The sequence below is a fragment of the Saccopteryx bilineata genome, chromosome X, assembly GCF_036850765.1.
Source record: "Saccopteryx bilineata isolate mSacBil1 chromosome X, mSacBil1_pri_phased_curated, whole genome shotgun sequence".
In the NCBI taxonomy this organism is placed as follows: domain Eukaryota; kingdom Metazoa; phylum Chordata; class Mammalia; order Chiroptera; family Emballonuridae; genus Saccopteryx; species Saccopteryx bilineata.
The window spans coordinates 90116113-90128472 of NC_089502.1; the positions used below are offsets into that span (position 1 = coordinate 90116113).

The 12360-nt window shown below is 51.1% G+C and overlaps 1 protein-coding gene across 1 annotated transcript; it reads right to left on the minus strand.

Moving 5' to 3' along the window:
* Positions 1 to 212: 212 nt before the first annotated feature.
* On the minus strand, positions 213 to 3643 carry PNMA6A (PNMA family member 6A). Its single transcript, XM_066250132.1, has 2 exons — positions 3490 to 3643; positions 213 to 3238 (listed from the first exon to the last, which is right to left on the minus strand). The coding sequence occupies exon 2, from the start codon at positions 3111 to 3113 to the stop codon at positions 1725 to 1727; it is 1389 nt and encodes a 462-aa protein (XP_066106229.1). The 5' UTR covers positions 3114 to 3238; positions 3490 to 3643; the 3' UTR covers positions 213 to 1724.
* Between the last annotated feature and the right edge of the window lie 8717 nt (positions 3644 to 12360).

The window sequence follows — 12360 nt, forward strand, 5'->3', positions numbered from 1 at the left end:
AAGACCAAGAACTCCCCAGCTGAAAGAACTTCTGCAGTGGGGAATGTCAGCCCCACCCAACCTGAACCTGCTGCTCACCTTGCTGGGGAGAAATAGAATTGGAGTATCTAGTAGTGGCTGAAGGATTAGACTCTGGAGTACGGGCCACTTTCTCTGTATTCGCACAACAAAGGCAAAACTCAGTGGAATCATTTAATTATATTTATTGAAGAAAAACATTTACTGAACTCATGGAAGAAAGAAAATGACAACAGACAAAGAATTTTTTTTTGAGAGAGAGAGAGAGAAAGAGAAGCAGGAAGGGAAAGAGATGAGAAACATCAACTCAGTTGCATCCCTTTAGTTGCTTCTCATATGTCTTGACTGGCGGGCTCAAATCAAGCCAGTGACCCCTTGCTCAAGCCAGCAAGCCTGCACTCAAGCTGGTGAGCCTGCACTAAAGCCAGTGACCTCGGGGTTTCAAATCTGGGTTCTCAACACCCCAGGTTGATGCTCTATCAGTCAGGCACAGAGAGGAACTTCTAACGGCCACCAGAGCCCATAGTTCATGCCACTCCCTCCTCCTGGGGTCCCTGACGAAGTGTCTCAGCTGCCCACCATGCCGTGACCCTCCCGCCATAGTCCCCCTGGGCGCTGGCGATGTCCACTCACTGCAGGGCTCCGCTCCCCCTCTGGACAACATGCTGGGTCCTGGCCCTGCCCTATGGCCTGCACAGGACAGACACAGGACACTGGAAAACACAGCAGGGGACACTCCACCAAGCCGAGGAAACTGGGTCACATCAAACAATAAGGTGGCACATCAGAGCACAGTCTCCGTGGAACCTCCAGCAGCCGCCTTCTGTCCCGGGTCCAGTTCTTCCTTCCTGACGTCACTGGGTGAACACCAGCCGTGCCCTCGTCAGCCCTTTCTGCCATCCTCTAGGACTGGGCCCAGGGTCTCTGGGATGCGGTGGTGGTACGGAACTGCTCAGAGACGAACACACACATCTCCACAAGAACAAGCAGCAGTTGGCTTAAATCTACACTGAGAAAGTAGAGGTTGAGCTCACGACCTTGGACAAAAGCAAGCAGAGCCTTAGCTGGCAGTGGAGCTCACAGCACATGCTGGGGCTGAGAGGTGGCTGCCCCAGTACATAGGATGGGACACCACCGCGTTCACCCACACCTGGTGATTCTGCACAAGAACCATGGCCTGGTATGGGGAGGGGTAACTACATGATACGTGGGTTGCTATGAGGCCTACAGCAAAATGGGGTGGGGGTCTCCCAGAATAGGGAATAGCCTACTCCAGAGGATGGAGAATGGGGGACCCCAGGAATCGCACCCCTGAGATGACCCCTAATGTTTCCAAGTTCCGTGTGGGTGGCAAATGTCTTCAGGTGCCCCTCTCCTAGGCTGGACTGGGCTACTCAGGAATGCTCCCAGGCCAGTTGCCCAAGTCGGCAGGGTTTGGGGCTGGGCCCAAGTGTGGTGTTACCATGGGGGAGGGCAACATCCTAGTTGGTGTCAAACACGGTCATCTTGGTCACTTGGAAGGGTTGACGGTGATGGTCAGGGCCCCTTGGGGGTGGTGGGAGGCTCAGGGGTTTGGTTTGGGGTGGGTGGGCCCTTACCTGGGCCCTGTTCCTTGTGTCGGGTGAGGAGGTTGCCCTGGCCTGACCTCCCCCTGCCTCTAGGTCTCTGCTGCCCAAGAGGAGAGGAGGACACTGGGCCTTGTGAGCTTATTTGCCTGGGGAAGATGTTGGGGAGCTCAGCTCCTCAAATCCGTCCTCACTTTCCAACTCCTCTGGGATGGGCTTAAGCCCCTCCAGGAGGTGCTCCTTGGTCTCCTGGTCTCCTGCATGGGCCAGGTCCTCAGGCTCACCACCAGGACCTTCTGGACCTGCCCTAGAAGCACTGCCCATGTAGGCACTCATGGCACCCCCAAGGGCCTCTGAGGGTCCTGCCTGACCTAGGCCTGCAGGGGCAAGGTCATGGTCATCATCATCCTCTTGCTCCTCTTCCTCCTGCTCTTTATCCTCTACCTTGTCACCCTCTGCTTTAGCTTTGAACCTGGCATCAGCCTGGGCATTGGCCCAGGGGGCAGCCCCTTCTTCCTCTTGGGCTCTCTCATTCCTGGTTAGGCTGGCCTCCCATGCCTCAGACTCCCGAACCAACTCCAGCATCTCCAGGAAAGTGGGAGACCTCCCAACCATTCTCAGCTTCCTCAGGGCTTCCTCCAGCGGCTCAATAAGGATGGCCCCAGTGAGTACCTGCCTCAGGCGGAAGTGGTCAGCTGAGGCTCTGGCCAGGGCTCCCTTCTCAATGGCTTTCTGTAGCAGGACTTCCAGCCGCAACACAAAAGCAGAAAGATGCTCGCCCGACTCCTGCTGAGCGGTCAAGCACTTTACCCGGAGGGTTGCTGGGGACTCGTTGTCTCCAAACACCTGGATCAGGGCCGCAAGGCAGTCTTGCGCTGTCCTGACAGGGTTCTCCGCCAGAAGCCCCTGTATGAGCTGCAAGGCTATCCCTCGAAGGCCTTCTAACAGCCTCCTCCTCCTCTCCCTTTCTGAGACCCCTTGCCACACATGTAGCATGTCAGTGGTCTGGTCTAGCCAAGCCTCAAAGGACACCTCCCCGGGGGCCGGTGGGTCCCTCCCAGAGAACACCCCCAGGCGCTGGTACCGCAGGGTCTCCACCCAGGGCTGGATCCCCTGACAGACCGACCGGAGCCACCACACCCTGCGCAGTCCCAGCCCCAGGGCTCCCCCCAGGCTCTCCACCGTGTGCCCCTGTTGCTCCAGGAAGTGGAGCACGCGACTAAGAAACTCATCGCCTGAGCCACGGGGCACAAAGACCACGTTCCAGGGACCCCCGATGCCTTGGATTTCCCTGGGGACTAAGGCATAATCGATATCCCGGTAAAGCTTCACCAGGGCCGCAGTGGCATTGTCCTCTTCTCTAAACACTTTGCCCAGCACGGTAAAGCTGCCCATGGGCTCCAGGGCATCCTCCAGGGACTCGTGGAGTGCGTCTTCCTCACAGTCTTCCGGGATGCCCAGGATGAGCAGGGCCCTGCGAGTGCTGGTGCCCATCCACTTGCACCAGTCTTGCAGCAACGTCACCGCCATCGCCGCAATTTCTGCCAGTGCAAGGGTTAGTACCAGGGGCAGGAACAGTTCCCAGCGCAGGCCGGGTGGGAAATGAATTGAGGCGGAAGCCTAAGACTCAGAGAGAACTTCCCAGGTCTCCACGCCTGTGAATTGGAACCGGGTGAGGGCGAGATTAATGCCAACCCTGCTTCCCACCTCCAGCTAACCCCCCCCCCCTTCGCCGGATGCGCCTCTGCAGCCCAGGCTCAATCCCCCACCCTCCGCAGGCCCACAGGGGCCGCAGCCTCCTCCCCACTAGGCGCCCAGCCCCAGCAAGCTGCCACAAGTCCTGCTGGGGCGGGCGGAGGGCGGCGGGGTCTCCAGGGGACCAGCGCACCTTCCCTAAATCTGGTACCTTCTCCTGGGGCGTGGTCCTTCCTGATCCAGGTCCCAGCAGCAGGGACGCGAGGCTACGCGCAGCCGCGGCAGGTTCGGGCGCCTCTCTTTCTCGGTCCCTCTCTTCACCGTGGCACTTGGGCCAGCGCGCCGAGGTCTGCTCGTCTGCTCGCCACAGCTCTCTGCAGGGAATGAGGTACTGAGGCAGCAGAGCGTGCCCCCCCCCGCGTCGCCCGGGAGACCGCTAGTCCATTGGTGCGCGCGGGTCACGCGGCAGGGCTATTGCCACCGCTGCTGGAACCTGGGAACCTCGGTTAACGTCGCCTGCTCCTCCCCCAAGGGGGCACGGGCACAGGTGGGGGCCCCCAAAGTCAGAGAGTCAATGTGCCAGTCTGGGACATAATCTTGGGACCGTCCCCTCCCGGAACGTGCCCTCTGGCTGCACGCGTGGAGAGATGTCCACACCCTGGGATGCCCCCCAGAGAGTGGCTGGACAGGCCAGAGTTGCGCCCGCCAGCACTGCGTTCAGGCCAGAGGTGGGGAGCCTCTAGGCTTCTTCCCCTGCTCTTCTCTTTCCTCTCCCTCTCCCCACCCAGGGCTGGTCCTGTCACAAGGCTAGATGAAAAGCACCTCGCCTAGAGGTGCACCTGCTGCGATTTCGTGGAGTAGATGCCACACGGGCACATGCGCACTAACACACCACGCCCCGTGTTGCCCATGCCTCACTTGGGTGCCGAGGGCTGCAGGTCTCTGTCATGGAGGATGCAGAATTGGGCCGACGTGATTTGCTGCCCTTATGACTGGAGCCAGCACCATGGAAGATGCCTTTCTCATTCAGCTTACTGAAAGTTCCAAATTCAAGAATCGTGTACTGCTACTTAAAGTTCAACCGCTGGGGCCTGTGTCTGACTGTGTGTCCTTAGGAATTCCTTCCCCCTTCTACCTCTGCTTCAGTGAAACAACAGCATTGAGATTTCTGCCTGAGTGTGTTTATGGGAGAGCTGGTTTGTTGGGATGGGGTGACCAATGTGTCTCTTATCCTCTGTGCCTTGGTCAACCTAACAGGCTCTGGGACAGTGTTCCTTGGCCCCTGGAGGCAACATGGGTGTTGTACCTCTCCAGAGACCTCTGTCTGTCTTGCCCTGAGCCCTTCCCCTTGTTTGATTTATTCAAATAAGTTCTCTATGTTTTGTTTGTTCTCTTCTCCTTCAGAAACCCCTATGATGAGGATGTTGTTTCTCTTCATGTTGTCACAGTGGTCTCTAAGAGTTTCCTCAGCGTTCTTTTTTTTTTTTTTTTTTTTTTACAGAGACAGAGCGTTAGAGAGAGAGAGAGAGATAGGGACAGACAGACAGGAACGGAGAGAGATGGGAAGCATCAATCATCAGTTTTTCGTTGAGACACCTTAGTTCATATTGATTGCTTTCTCATATGTGCCTTGACCGTGGGCCTTCAGCAGACCGAGTAACCCCTTGCTCAAGCCAGCGACCTTGGGTCCAAGCTGGAGAGCTTTGCTCAAACCAGATGAGCCCGCGCTCAAGCTGATGACCTTGGGGTCTCGAACTGGGTCCTCCACATCCCAGTCCGACGCTCTATCCACTGCGCTACCGCCTGGTCAGGCTCCTCAGCATTCTTGAGCCTCTTTTCTTTTTGCTGCTCTACTTCTGTGCTTATGTTTATCTTGTCCTCTAAATTGTAATTCATTCCTTTGCTTCTTCCAGCCTGCTGTTGATTCCTTCTAGTGCAGTGTTCCTTTCAGATATTGTATTTGCCATTTTTAACTGGCTTTTTTTTTTTCATGATTTCAATGTCCTACTAAATGCTTATGAATTTCTCACTCTGATTGTAAGGTATTTTCCACCAAGGAAGAAAGAAGGACGTAGCCACCAAGTGTGGACAAGCAAAATCTTTATTTAGAGCGCATCCCGGGTGAGGTTCACTGGTTCTCAAGACATGGGCCAGGGAAGTCACACAGTTTCTCCCGCGGCGGGGGGGGGGGGGGGGGGGGGGGGTAATTTATAGCATCAGTAAGGTGGTGGCGGGTTGATATGATGTGGTGAAATTTTATTGGCTGACAGATTTTTCAAAATGCTCCTGTGCCGTTTCTTGTGGTGGTCATGGGTGTGGGTAGTTTCAGCCAAAGTCCCCGAACCTGGTTACTCATGTGACCTTTCCCCATTGCCAACCGACCTCACACTGCTCATCCATTTTTACTCTGAGATCCTTAAGTATCCTAATAACCATTATTTTTTAAAAAAGATTTTATTTATTCATTTTAAAGAGAATAGAGAGCCTGACCAGGTGGTGGCGCAGTGGATAAAGCATCAGACTGGGATACAGAAGACCCAGGTTCGAAACCCCGAGGTCGCCAGCTTGAGCACAGGCTCATCTGGCTTGAGCAAAAAGTTCACCAGCTTGGACCCAAGGTCTCTGGCCCGAGCAAGGGGTTACTCAGTATGCTGAAGGCCCACAGTCAAGGCATATATGAGAAAGCAATCAATGAACAACTAAGGTGTCTCAATGAAAACCTGATGATTAATGCTTCTCATCTCCCTTCCTGTCTGTCTGTCCCTCTCTGTGTCTCTCTGTCCCTGTAAATAAATAAATAAATAAATAAATAAATAAATAAATAAATAAATGAGAGAGAGAGAGAGAGAGAGAGAGAGAGAGAGAGAGAAAGGGGGAGGAGCAGGAAGCATCAATTCTCATATGTGCCTTGACCAGGCAAGCCCAGGGTTTTGAACTGGCCTCTCAGTGTTTCAGGTCAACGCTTTATCCACTGCGCCACCACAGCTCAGGCAAACCATTATTTTAAACTCTGCGTTTGTTATTTTGGTTACTTCCATTTTATTTAGTTCTTTTTCTCGGGGTTGCTCTTTTTGACTCATCTGAGTCATATTTCTTTGCTCATTTTATCTGTGTATTAGGTAGTTCTTCTCTGACTCCCAAATTTGTTGTGGTGTCTTTATGAAGGAAGATGGCCTCCGTGATACCTACCTCCAGGCCACCTGAGTTCCTTGCTCTAGGAATGTTTCCTGAGGTTTATATTTATCCTCCTGTTATATGTGAGTCTTGAATGCAGCTGGTACTTTTGTGGGTGGAATTATCCCTTCAGACTGTCTGAATCTGAGAATCAATCTTGATCATGTGTACTAAATGCTGTGCAGTGTCTCTCCTATGGGGCATATTTATTCTCAGCAGGTGCTGTTGTCTGCTGGACTTTTTGGGCATGCCACCTGTGTGGCTAGCTCAGTATAGCATTGCTGCTGTCTGCCACCCAACACTGGTTGTGTTTGTTCTGGGTCCTGTTGGGCAGGGTTCAGGTATGGGTTGATATCAGATGTTGTTTGTAACATACCATGGCATGGATACCTATTTGGAGCTACCGCTCTGTTTGCTATTTGTGTTCATGTTTTCTGTACCTAGGTTTGTGTGTGAGGGGACAACTGGTGTATAAGGTTCAGCTTCTTCATGCAGAGCTGAAAGCAGCTCCGTAAATGAACACAAGTTCCTTAAGATTTGGCCCCACTTTTCACCTGCTCCACCTAATCTTATAGCTACCTAGTCTTCCCACAGAGTCTTCTGTACAAAGACTATAGCCTGAATGCAGACTTGCCTCAGCCCACCAACCTCTCCACAGGCCACAAGCTTAGTGTGTTAGGGCAGCTGATGCTGGCACCAGAAAACTAGTTGGTTAGGAGCTCAGTACAGAGAAAGTAGCCCCTACTCCAGAGCCTAATCCTTCAGCCACTGCTAGATACTCCAATTCTATTTCTCCCCAGCAAGGTGAGCAGCAGGTTCAGGTTGGGTGGGGCTGACATTCCCCACTGCAGAAGTTCTTTCAGCTGGGGAGTTCCTGGTCTTAGGAACAAAGATTGATCAAGACTTTCACTGGGGCTGATTTTTTGTGCCCCCATAATGTGACTAAGCCCTTCAACCAGTCCCAGCAATAGGCTCCAAGGAACTCACACTTTGAATGTCTGTGCTCTAAGTCTCTCTCCCCCTTGCGGATCTTAGCCCAGCAGGGCAGGATATCCAGGACTTGGGCCAGCTGACTCTGAAGCTTTACCTCATTCAATGCGTACGGGCTGATATGCTGATGTGGACCACAGGAAGAAGAATTCACCTCAGCTGGGTGTGATGCCTAATGTTCTCTCCTTTTGGATACACTGCTAGAAAGGGTAGTTGGGTTCTGCTTCTATGTTCTCTATAGCTGGCCAGTGGATGTGTTGTTTCTGGCGTTTTAGGAGAGAACCAGGTGCCGACCAGTGTAAAGAACTGCCTGTGACTAGCCATCAGTAACTTTTTTGGAGCTATAAGCAAACCAGAGTTTTTGACTGCTTCTCTTGGGCTTAGGTTCACATGGGAGGACCAAGCTGCACACCTAGGCTGGCTTTTATCATCCCCAGGCCTGAGGGTAAGTCACGGTTCCCTCAGATTCACCTGCTACTGCCTCTGTCTGCTGACTGTTTGTTGGGCTCAGGCACTGAAAAAACCTCTGGTAGAGACTACAGCCTGAGTAAATTGAGGAATGAAGAAAGTTGGTGGGTATGGTGCCCACCCCTCGGCCCCAGGTATCAGTCTGTCCTGAATTTTTTCACTGACCTCAGTAGAGTAAGGCCACTAGGAGTCCAGTAGGGGTGGCCTCTGAAACCCTGAAATTTGTTCTGCTCACTGTCCGGACAGTTTCTATTGAATCTCCTGTGAGGCAGAAGCACCAGTCATATTGTAGTAAGGTACAAAAAGCTGCAAAATTAATATTGATATTTTAGGAGGAAAGATCAGGCTTTCCTGTCCCATCCTTCCTTTGGGGAGGGGAGGGAGAAGAATGTACAAGTTTCTAGCTTGCAAGAACAATAAGTCACTTAGTTTTAAATCTACAATAAAGGTTAACTGAGAAACTTCTTCTCTTTCAATGGGAGACAGAATTTCCATACCACCCTACATTGATTGTATTTCCGCCCCCCTTCCTGGAATCCTGAGTAACATACCTCTAGGAAAAGGAGGGAAGATGAACCCTGAAAGATTATAAATATCTCTGATTGTGTGTTACCTTGAAAGTCTTAATGTTTTTGTGCATCCCCCAAACAAATGTTGTAAGCTTGTGCGATGAGGTCATGCTCTCCCCAGCCCGTGTGTGATCAAGGGTATATAACCAGCCCCTGAGATGTATTTGGCGCACGATTTGGGTCTACAAAAGCCCCGTGTCAGCCATATGCAGCCGGCATATTTAATAAATCTCCTCCTTTGATAAAACCCTTCAAAACTCATCTGGACTTGGTGTCTCTACGTAAACCCACAGAAGTGAGGTATGGTACTTTTCAGCATCTGGAGTACGCTACTTTACAACAGTATTCTCTGGAGAGGGTGAAGAAAAGCTCTGGCCTCAGTACCAGAAAACTAAGTCACTTCAGGTGCCCTGCTTCTTGCCCAATGCTGGTTACTTCTCAGCAGGGTCCAATCTCCATAGGTTGGGGCAAGAGAGAATCCCGAGGGTGGGCACTTGCTTTCCCCCAGGCTGATGCCACGTGGAGGGAACTGCTCCACCCAATAAAGATGGTGACTACAATACTGGAGAAGGATTCAGCACAGGGGTTCTGGTGGCCATTCCCCACCGCGTCCCTCCCTGGGATGCCAATTTCACACTCTGTTCACATGTCTCTAGTTCTCTCAGCCCTCTCTCTGCTGGAGCTCAGGTGTTGGGCAGATAAAATATATTATGCTCAGTTTGTTAGAGATGGCGCCTCCCACATGGAAGCCTGTTGCCCAGGTGATAATATTAGTTGCCCTTCTTGCTTGGGATGGGAGTGATTATGTTAATATGTGTTGGGGGAGGGCTTTTGCGCCAAAGGGGTTTAAAAGGAGAGATCATGTTGTTTGGGGAAAGAGTGATTATGTTCTAGGAGGAGCCCATGCTGTAGGAGAGCAGAGAAAGGCCACGTGGAGGAGGCCAGGAGAAGCAGCCAAGATGGCGGAGTGCTGAGGAGGAAGCCAGTTTGTGCAGAGAGAAGGAGATGGGGAACAGAGGTGAATGAGACTGGTGAGGTTAGAAACCCTTGATTCTAGGAAGCTTGGATAAGCCAGTGGCTTTGGGAGCCCTGAATGGAAAGGGAAGTGTTTTCCCACTGTGTGTATTTCTTGCCAGCTGGGTGCAAGCGAGGATTAAAGCTAATGGCCCACCACTTCTGGGCTCCATAGTTTCATTACCGTCTGTCTGAATCTAATGCAAACCTGCATGGGCCAGGCGTCTGTGATGGTGGTCGTGGCTACTGGCTTTACACCAGGGGAAGTGTCTGTGAATGAGATTTTCTGTATTGGCCTTTTCAGAGGGTGCCTACATCTATGAGGAGAACTTCTGTCTCTTTCTCCCATACAGAAACACCAGCTCTTTTCCCCGCCAAATGTTATGTGGGTACCTCATCTAGGCTGGGTGCTCTAGGCTGGGCTCCCGATCTGGGACTCAGAACCCATACCACTCAGGGAAAACCTGCCTGCAACAGAGAGTCCCTCAGCTGCCACTTTCTCCTGGGAGCGAAGGCAGCACTTTTCGTATGTCTGCCTGCTCTCAATGTGGTTCTGTGACTCCTTGGTATGGACTCTTCTTCATTTAGTCCTAAGTTGGGTTTTTAGGATGATTGTCCTTAAAGTTAGTTATAGAAGGAGGAGAAATCAGAAGAATTCAGAGGAGAGGGGGGCCTACAATGTCTGAGATCTTATGCTCTAGGCTGTGACCTCAGTGTTCAGGACTGAGGGAACAAGAGCAGACAGAAAAGTTTAAAAAAGAACAACGTGCAGGCCAGTGCACAATTGATAACGTGTCTGACTACGGATCAGAAAAATAGCAAACCATGGGTGTGGACTCTGCTTGTTATCAGTTCCTTGAAATGAACTTGCAGCTCCAGCAAGAAGAGTGAGTAATAGGATTATCAAGGACAGACCCTCCAACCTCCTCTCCCCTTCCCCTTCCTAAGACACGAAAGTCACTCACGTAGGCCTGCAAACAAAGAAGTCATAGAAATCAGTCAGTTGTCACGTGAAAGCTAAAGCTATGAAAATATATAAGATGTAGAAGTCTAACTTCGGGGAGCACCTGTTTTGTTGCCTCTTTGAGGGTCACGCAGCTCCACGCTCCACTGGCTAAATAAATCCTTCCTTCATCAATTGTCTGGGCGTTTTTGTCCTCCTTGGATTCCTGCAACATTATAACTCCCTTTCCCCAGTTTCCAGATCCCGGTCCACTTAACTCCTCGAGCAGTCTGGAAGGACTTACCAGTCTGCACTTTACACTATTGGAACTTGTCAGCGCTGGTCAATGACTATGTCAAAGGATAAAGCTTGCTTGCTGTTGGGCAAATAAGTTGTAAAAGTTGTGTTATTTGGTTTTGCTCACTTTGATTGATAAAGATGGCACTGCCCACGTGAATAGCTGTCACCTAAGTGATAATATTATTTTTTACCTTCCTGCTTGGGAAGGGGTTTGGTTTTGCTAATGTGTGCTGGGGGAGTGTAAAGCCAGTAGCCATGGCCACCATCGCAGCCACCTGGCCCGTGGAGGTTCACATTTGATTCAGACAGACGGTAATAAAACAATGGAGCCAAGAAGTGGGGGCCATCATCTTCATCCTAGCTTGCACCCGGCAGGCAAGAAATACACACAGTGGGAAAACACTTCCCTTTCCATTCAGGGCTTCCAAAGCCACTGACTTATCCGAGTTCCCTAGAATCAAAGTTTTCTACCTTGCCAGCCTTATTCGCCTCTGTTCCGCAACTCTTCTCCCTGCACAAACTCTGCACAAACTGGCTTCTCCTTCAGCACTCCGCCATCTTGGCTGCTTCTCCTCTCCTCCACGTGGCCTTTCTCTGCTCTCCTTTCTCTGCTCTCTCCTCTAATGCTAATCTCAGGAACAAAGAGAGACAGCAAGCTCCCGATCTGCCCCATTTTATAGTGTAGAAATCAAAACCTTTAATCCAATATACAAACAAGGAAGTCTCTGATACAAAGTCACTTAGGGTATAACAACAACCCTGCCTGCTTACAGCCTGTCCCCCACACCCAATGCAAGTATAAGCGAGCAAACCTATATATCATATTTACAAACTTATTTGACCAACAGGGAAGGATTGTCCTGCCAAAAGGCTTTACAAGAAGGAGCTAAGAGGCCATTTAGAAGAGGAGGAGACCACATTGTTGCAGGGCAGGATGGCCACATTGTTGCAAAGAACAGGCAGCTAAGATGTCAGAGTCCAGAAGGAGAAGCCTGTTTTTGCAGAGAGGAGAAGATGGGGAACAGAGGTGAATAAGGTTGGTGGGGCCTTTGATTCTAGGAAAACACGAATGTGTCAGTAGCTTTGTGAGCACAGAATGAGTGGGTTTTGGTGGCCAGTGTATTTCTTACTCGTTGGCCGGTATGAGTCTAAAATAAAAGGTTATGGCCCACCAGTTCTTGGTTCTGCAGTTTCATTACTCTCTGTCTGAATCAAATGCGAACCTGCACGGGCCAGGGGGCTGTGACGGTGGCCGTAGCTACTGGTTTTACACTTGCCATAAGACAGTAAGACAAAGGACTGCTCTTGAGGGAGCACCGTTCCAGAACAAAGTGCTTGTTTTCCTTCTCATTTATGCTAAGAAGATGGGTTCCTCACAGTCAGCTTGGACTGCTAGGTCCAGAGCAGCTGGACTGTTTATACAGTGACTCTAGTTGTCTTCCACGTGGTGAGAGACAGCTATATGTAGAGGATCCAGTCCCTGTCACTGAAGAAGGCAGCCAGACAACCTGTCTGTTTCAGGAAACCATTTGGCCATTGTAAAAGCGCTACTCTTATAAATACAATCTCACAGAAACTAGGAGTCAACGACATCGTACAGGCTAACCAAGAGTTTATGGCATAG